Source organism: Megalobrama amblycephala, linkage group LG5 (assembly GCF_018812025.1).
Source record: "Megalobrama amblycephala isolate DHTTF-2021 linkage group LG5, ASM1881202v1, whole genome shotgun sequence".
NCBI classification, from domain to species: Eukaryota; Metazoa; Chordata; class Actinopteri; order Cypriniformes; family Xenocyprididae; genus Megalobrama; species Megalobrama amblycephala.
The window spans coordinates 13,112,375-13,135,345 of NC_063048.1; the positions used below are offsets into that span (position 1 = coordinate 13,112,375).

The following is a 22,971-nucleotide window of genomic DNA, read 5'->3' on the forward strand; positions in this document are numbered from 1 at the left end:
TCATCTCAGCTGTTGTTGCTTTTGCATGAAATCTGCCGTAGGATGAAGTCCAGGGTGCAGCCAGTCTATCATTCTTTCATAATATGATCACTAAGAGATCAAGCCTGGGTTTGTTAAAATACTGCTTATTTACTTCGATTACAGGGTCTGTCTAACATATGATTTCAGGTTTGATGCCTTTATTTTCATGTGTGGTCTTGAGGAAGGTTTAGCAGCCAGGAAGCCAATGTCAGATGTTGGGTTTATCCAACTACGTCTTAAATTGTTTATATTCAAATGCATCAAGATTCATATCATTTTAGATTGAATGAATACTATTTTATAATTTATGGAAATGTTTAATAAAGTTTTCTTTATTGCTAATACAGCAGATGTTGCCATAGTTATATATTGTGAACGTAATGTGATTTATTGACCTAAAATCATCAGAGCACATTTGGATCCATCTGAAGTGGCGATTGTGGTGATATCAGAGGTTTTGGAACCCTCAGGAAAAGGAGTGTTAGGTGGAGTAATCCCACATGCACACTTGTTTTCTTTTCTTATAGACTGAGAATATTATTCAAATCTTTAAAACTATTCCTTTAAAACATTGAGATTTCACTTATCACTGGCAACATGGATATATGAAAATACAGAGATTTTTAATAGTGGTTTGAATGCTTTGAATTTGGTCAGAAAACTAGTTAGAGTGAAATTGTATATGTAAATGAACAATGTTTACTCGTTCTCTCTGTTACCTGGACCGAGAAATTAATATTTATTTGTCAGCAAAAATTCTTTTGACAGCTCCAGGGCTTGCGCAAAAACTACAGATTATAGTTTCAGCATTTTTGTATGGACCATTGGATCGACAGAGGGTTATTAACAGTTAACCGTTATTGTAAGGGTAGGTTTATCACTAAAAAAAATGTTATTGTACTATGTCTACTCTTTAAACAGCATTATGGTAAATATGGAATACTATGGCAACAGCTTTTTTACCTGTACAAGACAGCGTTTTGCTTCAGGCGGAACTGATGGAACAGTTTCTTTCAGTTTTCTTCCAGTTTGAAATGTTGCCTACAAACAGGGTGATTTTTCAGATTTTCAGATTGTGGCGTTCTCTCCATATTTATGATTCTTTGCAGCCTTTAGCCACTGCATACAACACTCTGGAAACCAAAAGTAGCCCACTCCCGCTAAACGTTTACTCTTTGAATTCTTGCACCCGGGAATAATACAAGTCGACACCCATTATGACTTAAAATTTGCTAAGAAGTATTTCCTACTAAAGCAAGGTGGCAACGCTCTGGTCAAGCAAGTCCATAGCGCTTGATTTTTTCCCTCCAAACTAGTTCAGCGGCAATCCCGCCCTGCAACCAATTCAAAGTCCCTTTAAGACAAGTCATTTCACTCGGCGGCCATCTTTGAAACGCCTCTCAGGCATTCAAGTGCAGCTCCTATCTCTTTGAATGGGGAAACATCAAATTGTCTAAAGCTGTTTGCCAAGCTTTCGATTAAATTTCATATTTTAAATCACCAATGAAATCTGACAAAAACTGTCTCATGAATTTTGTTTCTAAATGCTCGAATCATGACAAAAAATTTTATTTTTCAGGCTGGATCGAGCTAACGCGCATGCGCAGTCCTAAATGCGCGTCTCTTGTGCCTCATTTCGGAGGCGCGCGTCTGACTGTTTCTATAGGAACCGGAGCTTCTAACGGCCGCTGCAGTGACACGATGACTATTACTATTAGTCAATATTTTTACTATTAGTAGCCTATTAGTGACAAGCAGGTCATTGTGTCCCTCACAGCATCGTATATGAGTCACTCTTTGTCTTTCTGCATCAGTTGTAAAGACAAACTTAATATTGTATTCCTTATATTTTCCTGTGGTGACTTAAAGGGATAGTTCACCCAAAAATGAAAATTTGATGTTTATCTGCTTACCCTCAGAGCATCCAAGATGTAGGTGTCTTTGTTTCTTCAGTAGAACACAAATGATGATTTTTAACTCCAACCGCTGCCGTCTGTCAGTGGTATAATGCAAGTCAGCGGGAACTTGGACTATAAGAGTAAATAAAACACGACAGACAAATCCAAATTAAACCCTGCGGCTCGTGACGACACATTGATGTCCTTAGACACAAAACAATCAGTTTGTGAGAGAAACCGAACAGTATTTATATCATTTTTTACCTGTAATACACCACTATGTCCAACCGCGTTCAGCATTCGCTTAGTGAGGTTTGATCGCGCTCTAACAACGGCAGTGATGTCTCGCGCATATACTTCAATGAGCGCAAGACATCACTGCCGTTGTCAGAGCGCGATCAGACCTCACGAATCGAGTGATGAATGCCGTTGGACATAGTGGTGTATTAGAGGTAAAAAATTATATAAATACTGTTCGGTTTTGGATTTGTCTGTCGTGTTTTATTTACTCTTATAGTCCAAGTTCCCGCTGACTTGCATTATACCACTGACAGACGGCAGCGGTTGCAGTTATCATCATTTGTGTTCTACTGAAGAAACAAAGACACCTACATCTTGGATGCTCTGGGGGTAAGCAGATAAACATCAAATTTTCATTTTTGGGTGAACTATCCCTTTAATGGAAGGAATATTCCAAATAAAATGTTTTAGGCATGTTTTATTTACTCACAAAAGATGTGCTTTATTCCTTCTAGTTGTTAGTTGACTGTTTTTATTTTTTCAAACTGATGATGAAGTCTTTTAATGCTTAGTGATAAAGACAAAAAAGATGATGATAAGCCTGTGATACTCAGTCAGATGATCTCAATTCATTGTTTCAAACCACTTCTCTGTTTTTTATTCCTTGTGCAATGAAGGAAAAGATTTACATGTCTGTTGTACTACTTTATCCATTTTTGACCTATGATCTCAATATTTTTATATTTTACTTATAACATTGTCAAGTTCTACTTTATGGTGTGCTTTAGTAATTAGGTAGGCCATAAAAGTTTTAAAGAACTACTTTTGTGAACTCTTTTAATTGAGCTCCAAGAAAAAAAAAAAAAAAAATCCATTGAAGGGAAAAAAAAAAAAAAAAAAAAAAAAAAACCTGTATGGTTGGATTTGTTGCTAGGCAGTGTACACATCCTGTGTTTGAATCCCAATTGTTTGATTAAGCATCAGAGTTGCCTACATGTATTTAAAGAACTGGAAGTGTGTTATCTGACTTTACATATTTTTACTCCAACCTGAATCTAGAGCCATTGTTGTTTCAAAGCATTCTTCTACACAGTAATTCATAACATAAGTAATGTGTCCTCTGATAGCAATTACAGCAGTGCTAATTAAAATCATTGAGTAGATTGATTCATTTGTTTGACGAGGATGATACACATCAGTATGCTGTGCTATCTCACCTCACCCTTGATGTTTAATCCTTTTACTAAAGCACTTTTCCCCACTGTGAATATTTAATAGTCTCTTGTCCTAATTCAATGATAACACCTGTTCATTAGTGACACACATTTATTCACGCACACACATACCAGGGTTGTGCACCATTCGGAATGAAAAATGACAATGCCTTTAAATTCCAACTCAATTCCTGAATTTGAATCGAATTCTACAGTTGCAAATAGGAGGCAGAATTATTATTTGAATTTCAGTTTGAAAGGAAGTAGTTTAATTTAATTAAAAATGCAATTCAGATGTATAGACACGATCTATACTACCAATCAAAAGTTTTTTTAATTTTTTTTTTTAATTTTATTTTTAAAGAAATTATTTTATTCAGCAAGGATGCGTTGAAATGATCAAAAGTGACAGTAAAGACTATAAAAAAATAGTTTCAAATAAATTGTTCTTTTAAAATTATAAACTTCATTTAAGAATCTAGAAAAAAATGAAGCAATTATTTATTATGTGTATAAAATATATTATAATATAGTTTGTATAATTATATATATTAAAATAAAGAAGTTATTTTAAATTGTAATCATATTTCACAAGATTTTACTGTATTTGGATCAAAAAATGCACCCTTAAGGGCATAAGCAAATTCCTTATTTTTGGATGAACTATTTCTTTTTAAATCCAGAATTTTACCTGTTTTTGAAGATGGCAGTTATTTTATGAGTACTGTATGTACCACAAATGTGTATCTCTAAAGACATTTCTGTTTTATTACAGGTCCCAGGCACAGCATTTGCTCTTCAGCCAGTTTCTGGAGTACCATTCCCCCATCAGAGAGCAGCTGGACCACCCAATCAGAGGAGCAGAGCTCCGTGAGCATGGGGGCGTCATCCTGTGACCTGCCCTCTCTTAACACTGAAGAGCCACCCAGTCAAACACCCTCCTGTCCCCACTCTCCTAGTGAGTACCACACACACTGAGCCATACCTACTAGTTAATAAATGGGTAACTCTCATCATCCGAACGTCTGTAAGTGGCAGTTTTATATTCACCCAATGCCTCAAACAGTAATTAAAGTCTGTCCCCTCGTGAGAAGACAGAAGGAAGTGAGAATCACACAGGAAATGTTTCACACGCTGAATTATCCATCAATAAATCCCTTCTGTTGCTCAGCACAGCCTCCAGGGTCGCATCCAGGAACGCAGGCGGAATGAAAAGACGGCAGGTTTAGGAGTAAATGATGGAGGAATCGGGACAAATAAATTCTCGCGGTCTGTGACAGCTGCTCCTCAGACGCTCCTCTGGTGTGAGTGATGGTGGCTCTGAAGGAACGCTGTGCTGATTTGAGGCAGGACGCACTCTCTCTCGCAAGGTAATTTGCGGCGGAGCGGTTAGCGCTCCTACGCGATCCATCTCGGGCCTCTCGCCTCAGCCCTCCGGCAATAGCTCACTCAGACCAGGGTTTCTATGGAGACAGGAGAGGGTGAGGTGCTTAAGACGGTTTTATTTATTAAAATGCAGCATGCTTCATTTCTCAGAGTGTGAGGGAAGATGTAGTCACTGCAACTGAATTTTCACTTGAGGTAGGAGTGAATAGCAGTGCATGATTTTGAGTGTTAGTTAAAGCAAATGTTACACTAAATAGTCAAATGTGTAATTACGACAAGCTGCACTGGAGTTTTAGCATGAAAAGATAAGAGCATTCTTTAAAAAAGAATATAAAATATTCTTCACTTGTTGGAAGTTGGAAAAAGAAGATTTTATGAATAATTTTATTTGTAATAATGTACACTTACCATTTAAAGGTCCCGTTTTTCGTGGTTTTTTGAAGCTTTGATTGTGTTTATAGTGTGCAATATAACATGTGTTCATGTTTCGCGTGTAAAAAAACACAGTATTATTCACATAATTTACTTATCTGTATACCGCTGTTTCCACTGTCATAAAAACGGGCTGATGACTTCCTTGTTCTATGAAGTCCCTCCTTCAGAAATACGTAACGAGTTCTGATTGTGCCAGCGGTTCCTGTGTTGTGATTCGACAGCAGCTTAGCGAACCTTGCCTGGAAAGGTCACGCCTCTTACCATAACGTGGAGATGCATGCGCTCAGTGTTATCGTAAACATGTCTTTAATTTTACCCTATCAATTTGAGCCGGAATCAGACCCGGTGATTGGACTGCGGGATGAAAATAACAGCGTTTCGACGACATGGCGACAAACACACTCTACAAACGCAACTCTTGTGTATTCCTGTGGGCGGAGGTTAGTCAAAAAACTGTTTTAGTGACGTCATTAAAGAAGGAAGTAGAGGGATGTAGTCCAAACTGGCCGTTCGATGTAGGCGACTTCTGTTAAATAAAATATGTCGCTTGGCATTGAACTTTGAGCTTTAACATTTTACAGATTTTATTTATACTCTAACAACAACATTACACACTAACTAAAGTTTGAAACATGGGATCACGAAGAACGGGACCTTTAAAAGTTTGGGGTCAGTACAGTTTTGTTTTAAAGAAATTAGTACTTTTTAGTATGATGATAAAAAAGATTCAAATAAATGTCCAGAAGAAAATAGTTTCCACAAAAATATTAAGCAGCATGACTGTGTACAACATTGATAATAATAAGAAAAGTTTCTTGAACACCAAATCAGCATATTAAAATTTCTGAAAGATCATGTGACACTGAAGACTGGAGTAATGAAGCTGAAAATTCAGCTTTGCATCACAGAAATAAATTCTATTAAAAATATAGAAAATCGAGAATATTTAACAGTATTACTGAATTTTTTGATCAAATAAATGTGGCCTTGGTAAACATAAGAGACTTCTTTCAAAAACATTAAAAAAAAAAGTCTTACTGACCCTAAAATTTTAAATGGTAGTACAAGTCTACTTTAAAAGGGTCCTTGATTATTTCACTTTTTTAACTTCAGTGTGTAATGTTGCTGTTTGAGCATAAACAGCATTTGCAAAGGTACGACGCTCAAAGTTCAATGCAAAGAGAGATATTTTCTTTTACAGAAATCGCTTTTTTAGGTCTACAACAAATGGCTGGTAGGGACTACAGTGAGCTTCTTCCCTGACTGGTGACATCACAAACCCCAAAATTTACATAAACCCTGCCCCCGAGAACATGCAACAAAGGGGGCGAGGCCATGTTGGGCTGCTTTAGAGAAGAGGAAGAGTTGCTGTAGTAGATTGTTGTTAGCATGCCGTCATTTTACGCCGGACTGCGTCACAAACTAGAGTCAATTCAACGCTGGATTTGCACAAAAGATTAACATGATGGCACATGCTTAATGAGTTGAATCAACTCCACAGCAACAACATACAATTTATCCACCATTTAACCATTCAGAAACGTCCAGATGCATTCTAAAAGTTGTAACTTCTGAGTCTTTCCATCAGTGTCCGACTCCGGTTTGAACAATGTAAGGCTGAACATCGTTATTGACAATCGTCATTTTGGCTGTGTGAGATTCTCCAGCTTTGTTGTTGTTGAGCAACCGAAGTGGAAGCATGAGCTGTTAAAGCTCCACCCTCTTCTGGAAAGGGGGCCGGGAGCACCAGCTCATTTGCATTTAAAGGGACACACACATAAACGGTGTGTTTTTGCTCACACCCAAATAGGGGCAAATTTGACAAGCTATAATAAATGATCTGTGGGGCACATTCTGGGGACACCAGAGACTTATATTACATTTTGTAAAAGGCTCATTATAGGTCACCCTTTAAGTCACTTTGGATAGTAGCATAACGGAATGAATAATCTGTTCTAACTACATTTTTTTCTGAAGAATATGTGAGTTGAAAAAAGGTGTTCTGAGAGGTTGCTTGGATGCTGCTTTCTGGTTACTCAATTAATGCTATTCCCAGGCCTCTGGTCTCTTGATATGGCTTGGGTTGCTCCTTCAGAGTAAGGCCATGGGATTTTTTTCATCCAATGAATGTCAGAATACCGGTCCTCAACAAATCTGAAGATTTGAGGTGTCATTCATGCCTGTAGTACAAATGGTCTACATGCTTATTAAATGCTTTGCTAGAGTTATAGCAATCATCACTAATAAGTCTTTGTAGAAGCATTTGGGGGTTTTGGATTTTCCATATGGCCTGTCTATGTGAGACACAATTAGACCTACCCACCAGCCTTTGCTCCTGCTCTCACTGTTGAAATACTGGCAGCAGGGTGTCGTTCTATTTGTTTTCTTTTTACCATGTGACCCATGGGTGTTGGTCCACAATTGTTTATTTACAGCTGAATTGAAAGTAAATTTGCTTGTAATTGCTAATTATTTGTGTACATAGCCCTCCCCCCGATGTAATTGTTTGACCTGCTTTTACTGTTTGTACACATTGCACATGTTCTTGGCTTGTGTGTACTTCAAGCACTGTATGTCAAATATTTTCTTTAGAGGGATTCTTTGTGTGTGATTTACAGATTGCGATTATTCATGAATGAAACATTGTAGTTATGAATGTGTCATTGTACGTCGAGGCTATTGGATACGAGTGAATATGAACATTTATGCAGCTGTATGGTGCAAGGCAGGTCTTTATGAAAGCTTTGTGTTAGGCTAATTCACAGGCACGGATGGCTGACTATGTTCTTTATCAGGACGTGCAGTGCATTTGATATGCAATGCACATTTTCATTTCCTTCTTATTCCATTTCCGGTTGTGCATAAGAATGGTGTTGTCCGTTGAGATGCATTGAGTGTGTGCGGTCAAGAGAGGAAGAGAAAGAGCGTGTGTGAATGTGGTTTTGTCATATCCAGCGTAGCCCACACAGAGGGGCATTGTCGTCAGTTTGCAAATCTCTACAGAGAACAGCAGAAGTTAACTGTAATCTCAGATCAACAGAGGTTATAGAGTAGAGCAACAGCTTGTTTAAGAGCACATCCTGCTGGGAATCTTGCACGCTTCCTCACTGACTTTGACCTTTGACCCCTGCAAATGTCCTCGCAAAACACCCGCCTCCTGTGACTAACACCTGCAGCTATCACTCCGTTTCACAATTATAGGAAACCTCTGCCTGCTTCTCACCAGCATAGTTTGGTGAGTTTCAAATGGGATACATCATGCAAAGCATAGATTGAGGCTTTAAAAATGGGCATTTAAAAGTAAATATTACAAAGAGTGCCAATCTTGAGATCAATACATTCATTTGATGTAAACGATAATCAGTCTTGAATGGGTGCGTGTGTAGTAGAGAAAATTCTGCAGTAATCCCTTGTTAATGCTCTGCGTTTGATTAGGACTGATCTGAAACCAGCAAAATAAAGGTCAGTAGCTCAGTGCTGTAGGAAAGGATTGAGCGATCTCAAAGAAGATCAGGACATCAGTACAAACACAAGCTGTTACCTGTTTGTCTCAGCTCTTAGTGTGCAGTCAGATGCCAGTTGACTTGCACATTTTATAGCTGTTTAAATACAGTTGTTTGTTGCACAACATCATGTTATTGGTGAGTCAGTTTCTGTTTCACATTTCCACATAATTTCTTCTCTTTTATTTGACACGTACCTAATCGGGTTATTCAGAATCGCTCCTCCACATGGTTACAGACAAACATGAGAGAGTGCGGGCACTAAGTGCGGGCAACTTGCTTCCCACCAATCGTATTTCAAAGAATGCATTTCTGTGTTGAGGTGTGGCAAAGAGTTTCTGAAAAGACAGCAGCCTGTCAAAAAGTTCAGACTCCTCCTGTGAGGCAGGCAGACCAACAGGCATCTACATGTCCACAGACAGAGGAGGTCATGTGACCTGCTACTTACTGCATGATGCCTTAGTGAAGCCTCACAATTGGTGTCCCATCTGTTCCTCTCTTTAGCACCTGGACTCTTGACTCTGCTGTACTGGTGAGTGTCTTTCCTTGCACTGTTGCTTTGTGACAGGCTTTGAAAATTTTGTCTGACTTTGGCTTATAAATGCTTGTGGATCATCATTATGTTTTGATTTTCACCATTCTTCCTTCCTCTTTTATGAATCGTATAACATGAGCAATTGGGCATCTTTTATTGTCGATTAAGCATATATTCATCTTTTAGTTCTGTATTTTAAGATCGGGTGGTTTGTTTTAAAAAAGAAGCGGGATTTGAGCATTTGATGGAGTCCCACTTGGCATAGCTTATACAGCCTCAGGATCAGCACTCTATCCATGCTGAGATTTACTTGGAGCTGGAAGTTTGAAGAAATACCAGTAAGTTGATGCTTAGCAACAGGCTTTTGCTTTCATGATTTACTCTGTAGAACAGACTGTCTGCAAAAAATTATTTTCTTAATCTTTAAGATACATTTTTTTGAGAAGCAAAGTTGTGTAGGATACTGTTGTTCTTGTTATAAGCATAAACCTCAATAAATTGTTACTGATTTATGCTTGCATCAAGTAAAAAAAGTATGGTTAAAGATATATTCTCAGAAAGTAACTTTTGCTTAATAAGTCGGTCTTGTTTTAAAGTATTGTTACTATTGTTATTTTACTGGAAAACATTTAAATACTGAAGAAGAAAACTAATGCAGTGTTTTTGTAATTAAACTGCAGCTTTGTTGGAAGAAAAATTAAGATTTTGTTAGTGAATTTAACTTGAACTTGGTTGAACCTTGATGGTTACAATTTGCATCTCACCCTCTGGCTGATTTGATGTAGCTCTTGTAAGAACATGAACAAACTTGCTTTGGAGGTGCGCAGATGCTGTATTCATGTTTGGGACATTGCATTTTTTTCTGAGCTGAGATAATCTTTTAACCTGCTACCTCCAGGGCTGATAAAATCTGAGCCTCTTTATGTCTGTGGTCGCTTCTGTGTGTGCACATTTTGTATTGTAGCCTTTTATTACTTTCTGTTATAGTCATCGTTTCAGATGAGTAGATTTATAATGTGATAAACCTTGTTGAACTAATATGAGAAGATTAACAAAGCCACAAGCCATAGTACACACACTCTCTCACATTAAATAGTAAATGTTTTAAGAGACTGGGATGAGGGAGCCTGAAAAATTCAAGTACAAAGGATCCCGATAGATGTATTAGTTGTTTATGGCTTTTGATTTGGTCTATAATTCTATTACAGATCCTAAAAAATGTTGTTTGTGAGTTAGCATGTGTCAAAGTCTGGGTGTGCATATGCTCTCATTGCATAGTGATGTCATGCCAGTTTTCAGCATGAGACAGACCATTCACTGAGTGCTTTGTTGCATTGGCAGAGAAAGTAGGTCTGAGGTGGGGAATGCTGGTGCCTAGCAACAGGTAAAGACTCTCTCTAATTTGGCATTGGAGAACTGAAACAGACAAGAGTTTGAGCATGATTTCAAACTACCAGAATTGCAGTAGGATTCATTAATGAATGAATGATTATTTTTGCTATCACTCTTATTTATACATATTTGCCTAAGGTAAATTTAGAATTATTGTCTTCATTTCAAATAAAACATGTTTACATGCCATTTTAAAAGACAAATTACTCCCAGGTGAAAAAAAAAAAGAACATTTCTATAATGTACTTCAAGTGCTTTAGTTTCACACACCAATTTTGTACTTGTATACTAAAAATTCTTAAGATAATCTTCAGTACATCTATGTGTACTCAACTGTGCTATTTTGAGACACCATGAAATATTAACTAAAATGTGCTTTTAATACACTATCTCTGTATTTAAAAAATTTATTTAGTTACCATTTATAGTACACTATGTTCCTCAAGCTGTTTCTGGTATTTTCCATAAACACTCGCTGGTGTCTGTAAGTAAGTTGAGCTGAAAATTGTTTCAAATGTCTTAAATGTTGAGGTTAGCTGGTAGCCTGATATAATAGCATGGTAAATGAGCAGGGGTGTTCACCATCTCTGATTAGCTCACAAAAGTATTTACTGATGTTTAATAATGAACTCCTTCTTTTTGACAGCAATAATTCAATTTATTACTAGTGCAAATGGCCTTTAAAAAAAGCGCCGTCTCTATGAACGCTTGGCCGTCACAAGCCAGTTATACCTGTGGTAACTTTTCTGACACCTGCTTAAAACCCAAAAAGCCAGAAGGATTGTGTACTCCAAGTGGTAACTAAACATATTTTTCTAATAGAGACAGTATGTTATTATAAGCACATTTTAGTTCATATTTCATGGCGTCTCAAAATAGCACAGTTGAGTACACTTAAATGTTCTTAAGATAATCTTAAGAAGTACTAAAGCAGAATTTTTAGTATATTAAGTACAAAATTAGTGTGTGAAAATAGAGCACTTTAAGTACATTATACTAGTGTACTTTTTTTTCACCTGGGCTGTTTTATTGTGAAATCAATCTTTTAAAGTGCATGTTAATGTACTTAATGAGTCAAAGTGAAGGCCCAAGGAGACTGTGATGAACTGCTGCATGGGAATTACAATACATTTTTAAATAATTGTGGATTAGAGTAAAAAAAATCTAACAATAAGAATGTCTATAATTTGGTAAATAGTCAAATTATTTGCAGCTAAGAAGTAGGGGAATTGCACAAATTAATTCAAACTCTCGTGATGTGTAGCCACTGTCATCTGTGACCTTGGTGTGACTAAAAAGAAATTGATTATTCAGCTATCCCATTGTTCCTGAAACTAATCCTAGTGCAAAAAACATTAATCTCAACCTGAAAAATTAATTTTTGTGAAGTCACTTACACCTCTTCTAATGAAATATTAATATACCTATATTAAAATAAATGCATAGCATGGAAAGAGAGTGAATGTATGTATGTATGTCTGCGTGCTTATGAATTGTAGTTGATTGGAATCTGCCTCCTTCCTGTTAGTGGAAATGTCTTTTTAATTTTTTATTTAGACCAAAATAGTTCAACCATTGTGACTTTTCAGAAATAGGTTTCAGAAATAAACTCAAAGGACAGTGGAAACACCAAGGTGGTCATCTATTTTCTTCTGCCTGCCTTTCTGTTAATTCCTTTGAGAGAATGCTTCTGAAAAAGTATTCATTATTAAATTCTGGAGAGCTCAAATTTGATCTGAAGTGTTGAAACGGCTTTGTCTTCTTTTTTTATTGATAGATTCTTCTGTGTGCCAAGAGGATGAAGGAATGAACATGGATTCATTCAACTGGACAGCAAATGACCAACACAGTAATGGCCATTCATATGTCACCTCCAACCACTTTACCGGTTGGGTTACTTTTGATGATGATGAGGACTCAGTTTTCCAGCCTCCAGGGAGACCGTCTAATATAAAACTGGATAACCTGAACAATTCTCCACTGCAGGATGCCAACAGCAACTTGATTTCATCTTCCTTTTTGGGCCAGATGACAGAGAGACACATCCTGGATTTGACCCCTGATGGCAACAATTCCATCTTAGCCTTTGATAACACACTATCGAACAACAGCGTCCCTTACAACAAGAAGAACCCTTTCCTGGATGATGAGTTCTCCAACCTACAACCTTCTCCTATTAACCCTTTCAGTGCCTATTTTGACAAAAGAGACCTGAAAACGTCCCAAGGCATTGGCTTGTGTCAGGAGGCACCGAATGTGTCCAGCTTCAGCTCACCGTTCTTTGAGTATCAAGATGCTGATATAAAAAAAGAATCGATTTTGCTTTTTTCAGCTCAGAAGGACTCCGCAGTTAGAAAAGATAGTGTCCCATCAGGCTTTCCTGTAGATGGTCTGGATCAACTCAGGAATATACACATCTCTGACCCTGACCGTGACGGCAGTCCTACACTACCAGATGATTCGGTGGATGAAGTTTGCCCAGATGATTCCACCTACGAACCAGACCACATGACTCCTCAGGAAGGCTGGCCCATGCTCCTGCGCATCCCTGAAAAGAAGAACATCATGTCCTCACGCCACTGGGGACCAATATTTGTCAGATTGACGAACATTGGCCAGCTGCAACTTTTCTATGAGAAAGGGCTGGAAAAGCCCTTCAAAGAATTCCAGTTAAACTCCCAGCATGAGATATCTGAACCCAAGCTTCAGAACTATGATGAGAACGGCCGGGTTCATACCATCAGTGTAGACCAGGTGGTTTACAAGGAGAAGAGGAAGATCCAGCCCAAGGTCACGGTGGTTCATTTGCCTGTAAGAGAGCAAGTAGTGAAGCTTGGGACCACAAACTACCAGGACTTCTTGAGCTTTCGTCATGCTCTGCAGGAGAGGCTTGTAGGCCTCTCAGTGGATCAAGAAGGTCTCAACTGGCCAACGACTTACTCTGAGGAGGAGGTCCACGTGGAGGTGAGGGATAACTTTTATGGGATTCTGTCCAAAGGGGACAGCCGTATCTTGGAGCAACTAGTTTTGACCCAAGTGAACATGCTAGCATTTTTAAATGGATCTCCACCTTGTAGTATCGGCCTCAATGATGTCCAGGTCAAAGGTAAAGAGGTGGTTTCTCGGCATGACATAATTCCCAACACAACGTCACGTTGGATTCAACTGCGGGATTGTCGACTGCATGAGTGTGCAGACCAGTTAGAGTTCACAGAGTCCCGAGCCATTACGTTTAGTCCTCCAGTTGGTCGTCGCTTTGAACTGCTGCGTTTTCGTACTGCGTTCGCAGAAAAAACCCTTCCCTTCACCCTGAGAACTGTCGCTTGTGTCAGGGGTGCGGAAGTGGAGGTGCAGTCCTGGCTGGTGATGTCAACTGGGTTCTCATCCAATCGGGATCCTTTAACTTTAATACCATGTGAAAACGTTGCTATCCGTTACCCTATACCAGAAATTTGGGCAAAGAACTTTAGGCGCGAGAGTGTGACGGGAGAGAAATCCCTGAAGGCTCGGTTCAATAAAGGAGCCAGCTTTGGTTCAACCAGCACGTCAGGGCCCGAACCAGCCATGAGGGTCACGCTCGGCACGGCTAAATACGAACAGGCCTTTAGGTCTGTGGTGTGGAGGATCAGTCGTCTGCCTGACAAGAACGCAGGTGAGAACTTAGGTCTGAATTTGAGGTAGCTATGGTGTCAAATGATGCGGCAACATGAATGAACTTTGAAAAGTTTTGAATGCAAGAAGGTGTCTTGTGTTGTTTCGAAGTTAAAAAAGTAGTTGAAGTCACACAATTATTTTTCATAATCAATCAATTGCTCTTACCGAGTACTCATGTTCTTCCCTTTTTTTTGTCAATTTATTGACCTAAATATTTAGATATAGCATTAGTGTAGAATAGCCATGATGCACTCTCAAGTTAAACTGATCTTGTTCTCCTCTGTAACTCTTATGCAACATCAGAGCTGTTTTATTTTATCTAGCTGCTGTATTTCATCAGATGAAGGTTAGATCGATCAAGTCAAAAAATGAGCCAACAATTCTGACTTTTTCCTAGTGTTACTGTATAATGATTTTGCTATTTCTATGTATGAAAGATGAAATAATGCCAGTATTTGAGAATTCTACTCTTATTTTAGTGTGTTTTTCTCTATTATCATGGTTAGAATATTAGTATACAAAGTAGATTAAGGATTTTTATGTTTTGATGCTGCTGAATAAATTCTCACAAACCCCCAAATCATTAAAAAGGCTGTGGTAACAAGCCATGCTTATTAATGCAGTATTGACTGCATTAAGCAAGTGCAGTGGTGTAGAAGTAATCGTTTATCCTTTTTGTTGATTTTCTGTTGTCATAGCATTTGCATTGTGACCAGGGCTGGTATATTTTTTTTCTGTCAATGGCCAGTGCTTTAGGCTTTTCAATAGTACATCAGCAGGGACCCCCTCCCCCTGCATGAGTCTGATTGGTTAGACAAAGCTCAAGCTGTCATTATCTGTTAATTCACAGACTCCGTGTCTGACATCCCTGAGCTTTACAATTCAGTGCAATGAGCTTTTTTTCTTTCTCTTCTCTTAAGTTGTTTTTAAGGAAAAAAATTGTTCATCATTTGCTCACCCTCATGTTGTATGGAACCCATATGGAATTTCTTTTTCTAAAGAACACAAAAGGAGATATTTTGAAGAATGTCTGTCAAGCTCCTAAAATGACAAAAAAAAGCACTATATAAGTATCATGAAAGTAGTTCATAGGACTCTATAGACCAGGGGTGGCGAACTCCGGTCCTGAAGAGCAACAGTCCTGCAAAGTTTTGCTTCAACCCGAATCAAACACACATGAACAGGCTAATCAAGGTCTGAATGGTTACTAGACAGCTACAGGCAGGTGAGTTTTTACCAGGGTTGGAGCTGAACTCTGCAGGACTGTGGTTCTCCAGGACCGGAGTTCACCACCCCTGCTATAGACTCTATAAAGTTGTAGTCTTCTGAAGCCATACATTTGCTTCACAAGAGGGGTATTTACATCATGTTTAGGGTTTTTTTTTTTTATTTTTTTTTTTACATATTTTACATATTGTAAATGAGTCACCATCAAGATGAACACAAACCAATACTATTTAGCATCACTGATATCAAGTCTGGCACACCTGACATTTCTTGAGTTTTCTTCAGTTCATTTTAGCAGAATCAAGGCCAGTTCTATACTAATGTTAAATTATACATGGCACAGCTCCATCTAAAATGTCATCTAGTAATTTGCATTAATTAATTATTTGCATTAATATTGCATACATAACATTAATACGGTTGTGGATGTTTTCTTTTTTTTTGTAGCACTGGGACATCCTCATACGTTCTTCTGTCGTTTGGAGCTGGGCTCAGATTGGGAGGTGCCTCCTAAGTTTGAGTGCCTGGTAGAGGTTGAGTTTGACATGCCCTCTGCTTCTGCGTCCAAAGCCATTGTTCGCTCTCTGTCCGTGGGGGACAGAACTGACTTAAAAAAATGGATCACCTACAAATCACATTACCTCTATAAGGTATTCTCTATGTGTGTGAGTGTTTGTGTGTGTGAGGGAAGGGTGGAGTAAGCTGTGCAAACTTTTACTTAAAGGATTAGTTCACTTTCAAATCAAATTTTCCTTACAATTTACTCACCCCCATGTCATCCAAGATGTTCATGTCTTTCTTTCTTCAGTCCAAAAGAAATTAAGGTTTTTGATGAAAACATTCCATGATTATTCCCTTATAATGGACTTTATTGGCCTCCAAACGGTTGAAGGTCAAAATAATAGTTTTAGTGCAGCTTCAAAGGGCTTTAAACGATACCAGACGAGGAATAAGGGTCTTATCTAGCGAAACGATCGGTCATTTCAGAAAAAAAAAAAATGTATATGCTTTATATAAACAAATGATCGCCCTCTAAGTGGTTCCACCAAAACCGCACTTTTGTATTCTTCAAAAAGCTTACGCTGTATGTCCTACGCCTTCCCTATTCTACTTATGGAACGAACGCAGCGCCAGTTACATTTTTTCCGTAAGAAGAATTGGGAATTCGTAGGACATACAGTGTAAGCTTTTTGAAGAATACGAAAGTGCAGTTTTGGCGGAAGCACTAGGAAGTAGGGGTGTGACGAGATTTCTCATTACACCTCCACTAACGTTTTGCTTTGTATTTAAATAAAAAAACATTTAAGTTAGATAATGGTTGCCACCGCTCCATATTCACAGAGTGCACGTGACAGTGAAAGTGAAAGTAAACGCGAGGGCGCATTCAAACGCGATTTCCATACCCCGCATTTTGAAAGCGGCTCCCTGATGAATGCAAATATCTCTCAATATGAAAGCTATCTTAGGCTGGGCAGTGTAGTTGTAACCATCTCTTAGCTCTGTATCAAAGAAAAATTTGGTCTTATTTGTACTTTGAATATTGAGAGAGTGCGATTATGGTTGCACTTATTGTAAAGTACCATAAAAATGAATGAACAGTTTTCTCTTAATCTTATTAAGTACAAACAATAAGGTTTCATTTGTTAACATTAGTTAATGCACTGTGAACTGTCATCAACTAACAATGAATGACTATTTTTATTAACTAACATAAACAAAGATTAATAAATACTGTAGCAAAGATATTGCTCATTGTTAGTTGATGTTGATTAATACATTAATGTTAATAAATGAGACCTTATTGTAAAGTGTTAACATTTTCATTTATACTGTTTTATTTCTATGATCAGTTTATGAAAAGGAGTTCAGTTAGGAGGTCAAAAGTTGTAGAAGCTCATAAATCATGTACAGTAAGGTCTGAAGAGACTGAATCATACAGGAGAGAAGCCAGTCAGTTGAGTTAGTGGCAAAACCTTTTACAGTGCTTGAGTATTGTTGTCTTTTAGTGCATATGATAATTCATACTCAGAAAGTAGAACTGAAATGACATTCATTACAAGATGATTAGTTAAAACATTTCAAATACACCTGCAGAATATTTTTTTTCTAGTCATGTATTTGGCCATCTAGTCTCGTCTCGTCACACCCTACTAGGAAGGTAATCATTTGTTATATATATAAATAAAAGTATGTATATATATATATATATATATATATATATATATATATATATATATATATATACACACACACACTATATTGGACATATTATCTTTACTGTATAAAATAAATAAAGATTAATCATTATTGAAGTTACAAAAACTATTCAGTCAAGAGCAGTGACTGATTTGTTATTTGTTGTTTGATTTAACAATAAATGCGATGTCTTTCTCGACTAATATACGTTCACTTAAGACATAACTGACTATGTTTGCTAGGATACTCGCCAAGACGGGCATGCTGACATAATTTTTGTACGAATTTGTCCGCTGAAGCGCAAGACTTGAAAGAGAACTCAGTATTTGCGCGCTGAATGAAATAAGCGTGTACGCGCTTCGGATGAGCGCACACAAATCTTCTCACAGCGTGTGCGAGTTCTCTTTCGCGTCTTGTTCTTGAAGGTTTAAATCAGCAAGTCTTAAATGAGTTTAGTTTAAATACAGATAGCAACGTGTGTTGTTCAGGTCTCACCTGCGCTCGCGCGCTATCAACACCAGGGTGATGACGGCTTAAATGACTGGACATTAGAGCTTATGGCACTCGCAGTGAACAAAGTTTACAAAGAGTGACTGTTTTGTCCACGCTTTCTGATTATCGTTGTTGTAACGTTTTGTGCATCCATCGACTGAAACATACATTATCTGAACTCTGTGTCCGTTTTCCACATTGCTATTTTAAACAAACCATATTAACCAATAGATGCGTCATCATTCGAGATGGACCGCGGTGCAAGTGCGTACCGAACCGTAAGTGGAGAACCGTTGCACCCCTATTGGACACCCCTCCAAATCATTGAATTCAGGTGTTCCAATCACTTCCATGGCCACAGGTGTATAAAATCAAGCACCTAGGCATGCAGACTGCTTCTACAAACATTTGTGAAAGAATGAGTCGCTCTTAGGAGCTCAGTGAATTCAAGCGTGGTACCTGATAGGTTGCCACCTGTGCAATAAGTCCATTTGAGAAATTTCCTCACTACTAAATATTCCACGGTCAACTGTTAGTGGTATCATAACAAAGTGGAAGCAATTGGGAGTATCAGCAACTCAGCCACGAAGTGGTAGGCCACATAAAATCACTGAGTGGGGTTAGCGCATGCTGAGGCGCACAGTGCGCAGAAGTCGGCAACTTTCTGCAGAGTCAATAGCTATAGACCTCCAAACTTCATGTGGCCTTCAGATTAGCTCAAGAACAGTGCGTAGAGAGCTTCATGGAATGGGTTTCCATCGCCGAGCAGCTGCATCCAAGCCTTACATCACCAAGTGCAATGCAAAGCATCAGATGCAGTGGTTTAAAGCACGCTGTCACTGGACTCTAGAGCAGTGGAGACATGTTCTCTGGAGTAACAAATCATGCTTCTCAGTTTGGGTTTGGCGGGTGCCAGGAGAATGGTACTTGCCTGACTGCATTGTGCCAAGTATAAAGTTTGGTGGAGGGGGGTTGTTGTTATGGTATGGGGTTGTTTTTCAGGGGTTTGGCTTGGCCCCTTAGTTCCAATGAAAGGAACTCTTAATGCTTTAGCATACCAAGACATTTTGGACAATTTCATGCTCCCAACTTTGTGGGAACAGTTTGGGGATGGCCCCTTCCCGTTTCAACATGACTGCGCACCAGCGCCCAAAGCAAGGTTCATAAAGATATGGATGAGTGAGTTTTATGTGGAGGAACTTGACTGACCTGCACAGCGTCCTGACCACAACCCGATAGAACACCTTTGGGATGAATTAGAGAGGAGACTGTGAGCCAGGCCTTCTCGCTAACATCAGTGCCTGACCTCACAAATGCGCTTTAAGAAGAATGGTCAAAAATTCCCATAAACACACTCCTAAACCTTGTGGAAAGCCTTCCCAAAAGAGTTGAGGCTGTTATAGCTGCAAAGGGTGGGCCAACTCCATATTAAAAACCTACGGATAAAGAATGGGATGTCATTAAAGTTCATGTGCACGTAAAGGCAGGCATCCCGAAACTTTTGGCAATATAGTGTGTATATATAACTTTTATCAAGTACTCAATCACAGGCAGCTATATATGATTGGTTTAAATACTGTATATGGTCACATGACGTTTTGCAGTTTGCTAGATGTTGGCACATCTTACCCACTGACACGCCTTAGTCCACTCATCCCTAAATATGTGTTAGTGCAGTGATTAAAGCTATGTTTCTACCTTGTTAGATGTTATACACCTGTCTTCACCCTCAAAATTACACTTCGGAAAACTGGTCATTTAATCTGGTTATTTAGTGGTGGTTTTTAAGCCAAGCCCTTCGGGAGGGGTCTGAGCTAAATGTCATGTACCCTGTGACAAAACCACTGAAAGACAAGTTGTCACCCTCAAGCAACCTGCTGTGTCAGCTGCCAGAGCTTGTTTTCCCTACTGCATTCCAAACATGTCATTAAGGTGGCTGGAGCTGTTACTACAAACATCTGTTCCCATTACTGTTCAGCAGCCACAGGGAGTGATTCATCACTGAGCAGAGGTGTGCAACAAACAGCAGGGCGGCAGAAACGAGATGTAAAACTCTGCCTGTAACCTCCGTATAGGAATGACAGAGAAACCTGCTGATGAAGCAACTTGTTGTATATGATAAATGTATCATAGCTGCAGGGCAGGACAGTGGCAGCAGGTGTCTGAACCCCAGTGAGGTCAGTCACGGGCAGATTGAAAGGGGATGAGCATGTGGAAACAGGTGATGCCTGAGATTAGGTTGTTCCGTTTACATTAGGTTGTTACTCCCAACTTCCTTGCCTTGTAATTTACTGCCTCCTTGTGGCAAGCATTTGCTACTACTCAACTAATCACATGCACTTGCTTATGTTATCCTGTAGGTGGCAGTCGAGCAGAAGAATGAGAGCAAATTGGACAGTCCTCAAAATGAGCAACCAGGCGAGTGCACTCATCAGTGAGGAACCAGGAAGAGAGGGAGGTTCACAGGTTGCACTTGAACGAGATAAATGTTCAACCCTGAACTGGGGTAGTTTTCGTTTACATTTATTGCCCATTTGGACAATATTTTGAAATTGAAACATATTTAGAATGAAATGCAGAAAGGGAAAACACACCACAGATCCCTTGCAACACTACAGTATATTTGCAGATCTCCATATTAATTTCAATCATCTCATTAAGTCATGTAATCATCTTTGCCTAAAACAATGCAGCTGTCATCATTTTACTGAACTGCAGATATCAGAGATTTTGTGTAATTTTTTTTTTTTTTTTTTTTTTTTTGTATATTTTGGCCTATGTAGAGACATTTGTGTAGGGTTACCAGGTTAATTTTCTTGCTAATTTAACTTTGTACCGAGGATAATGAGGGACTCATTAACTAACACATTTCAGAGAACAAAATTAAGTAACCCTTGCTAATTTCTAGTTAAAACACAAATGCTATTATAACAAAAGGTACTAGTAATGCAAATTGTTTACCTTAGATTTGTGTTCACAAGTCTTTTATAAGCACATTTTAATTTGTTTTCATGAATATTTATATTTGAATTCCATTTTTAGATCAACACAAATTCCAAATGAAAATATCATTCACATTAAATTAGTTTGTTACACACTCAGAATCAAATTGCAAATGAGTTAAGTTCCTAAAGTCTTAAAGCAGAGTATTCCTGTGAGGGAAATAGATCATGAATGTCAAATACCCTGTACTTTGCACATCTTGATGAATTTAAGTGAGTATATTTATATACTGAGTTTAACATTTAAGTATGTTCAGAATTACTATAGAGGGCTTAAACTTTGTGTTTAACTATTGAAATCTGCTGTAATGATTTATTGCTTCATTTAACTAATGGTTGTTGACATTATACTGATAAGTAATGTGTTTAAAAAGAATATATTTAAGATAACACTTACCAAATAATATTTGTGCATTATTTCAGTTGCATTTTCATTTCATGCTGTTTTGGTTTTGGGAATCGCAGTTGCTTTTATATTTTTTTTTTTTGTGCACAAACCTAGAATGATTTCAAAAATATGTATGTTTTATTTGATTAAAATGATGACACAGAGGAAAACACTCAACATCATGCTTCATATCAACTGCCACATGTTTTCATCTGACCTGACCCTGATTTCACACTAGCGTTACACTGAAAGCAAAGAATGATTTAAAAAAAATGTAGTTGTTTTTTTGCTGATTATTCATAGTCTTAAAATAGCTTGAGACATTGAGAAATAATTGTCATAATTATAAAAAAAATATATTGCTTCTGTTAGTTTTGATACTCACAGTAAAGCGACTTTGACATTTGGCAAAGAAATTATTTGTTAGTGTCCCTGATTGTTTATTATGTCTTAAGTTTGTTTTTTGTTTTTTCTGGGTTGGTATTCTTTGTTAATTTAAAAAAAAATATGCTTTGCTAATTGATGCAATATGGATAGATGCGTTTAATTTTCTATTGTCTTCATAATTGTAATTCCACTAACATCTGTCACTCGATTATGCACCATCTCTCAACTGGACGGCATGCATACAATAAAGTATGTTTGATTAAAAAAAAGTTACTTGCTATTTACCCTCATTTGTCCTTATATTTTGATGTTGTGTATGGTATGCCTCTATGTTAAATGGTCTATGCCTTTTGTCTTAAGTTTGAAATGTAAACACATGCCATATGATCAATGATCATAATATAAAGCATGATTTTCAATGACATGCTCATTAAAGGGGACCTATTATGCAAAATTCACTTTTACATGGTGTTTGAACAAATGTTTGTCAGGCAGTGTGTGTACACCAACTACCATATAATGGTAAAAACCCACCTACTCCTCTTTTTTTAATCCCCATAAATCATAAGCAGTGTCTCAACATTCAGATCATCAGAAGACATTTGCAGATTGTAGCTTTTGTGATGTCACAAATGCTTAGGCCCTACCTATGACTGTTGACAGACTCTGCCCTATTAGCATAGACTTTCATGACGATGAACTGCAATGTCACATGAGCATGACCACAATAGTATGAGGGGCCGTATATAAGCCACAATTATTGAAAACCCTCTTACAAACACTAGTCAAAACATTGATCAACCTCAGTGAATTCATTCATACGCATTACTGAAAAAGACTTACAAACAAGTGAAAACATTGACAATTCAGTGAAATTAATTCATAAGCAATACTGAAAAACCCTCTTACAAACACTAGTCAAAACACTGATCAACCTCAGTGAAATACATACGCATTACTGAAAAAGACTTACAAACACAAGTGAAAATAATGATCAACCT

At 38.0% G+C, this 22,971-nt stretch overlaps 1 protein-coding gene across 1 annotated transcript in view; it reads left to right on the forward strand.

The window, feature by feature from the left end:
• The window catches only part of ston2 (stonin 2), a 37,511-nt gene extending 15,272 nt beyond the window's left edge, over window positions 1–22,239 (forward strand). Inside the window, 4 exon segments of the mRNA XM_048190777.1 lie at window positions 4,149–4,331; window positions 12,402–14,276; window positions 15,953–16,155; window positions 20,554–22,239. Coding sequence (XP_048046734.1) covers window positions 4,149–4,331; window positions 12,402–14,276; window positions 15,953–16,155; window positions 20,554–20,631 — 2,339 coding nt within the window. The 3' untranslated portion in view covers window positions 20,632–22,239.
• Window positions 22,240–22,971: the final 732 nt, after the last annotated feature.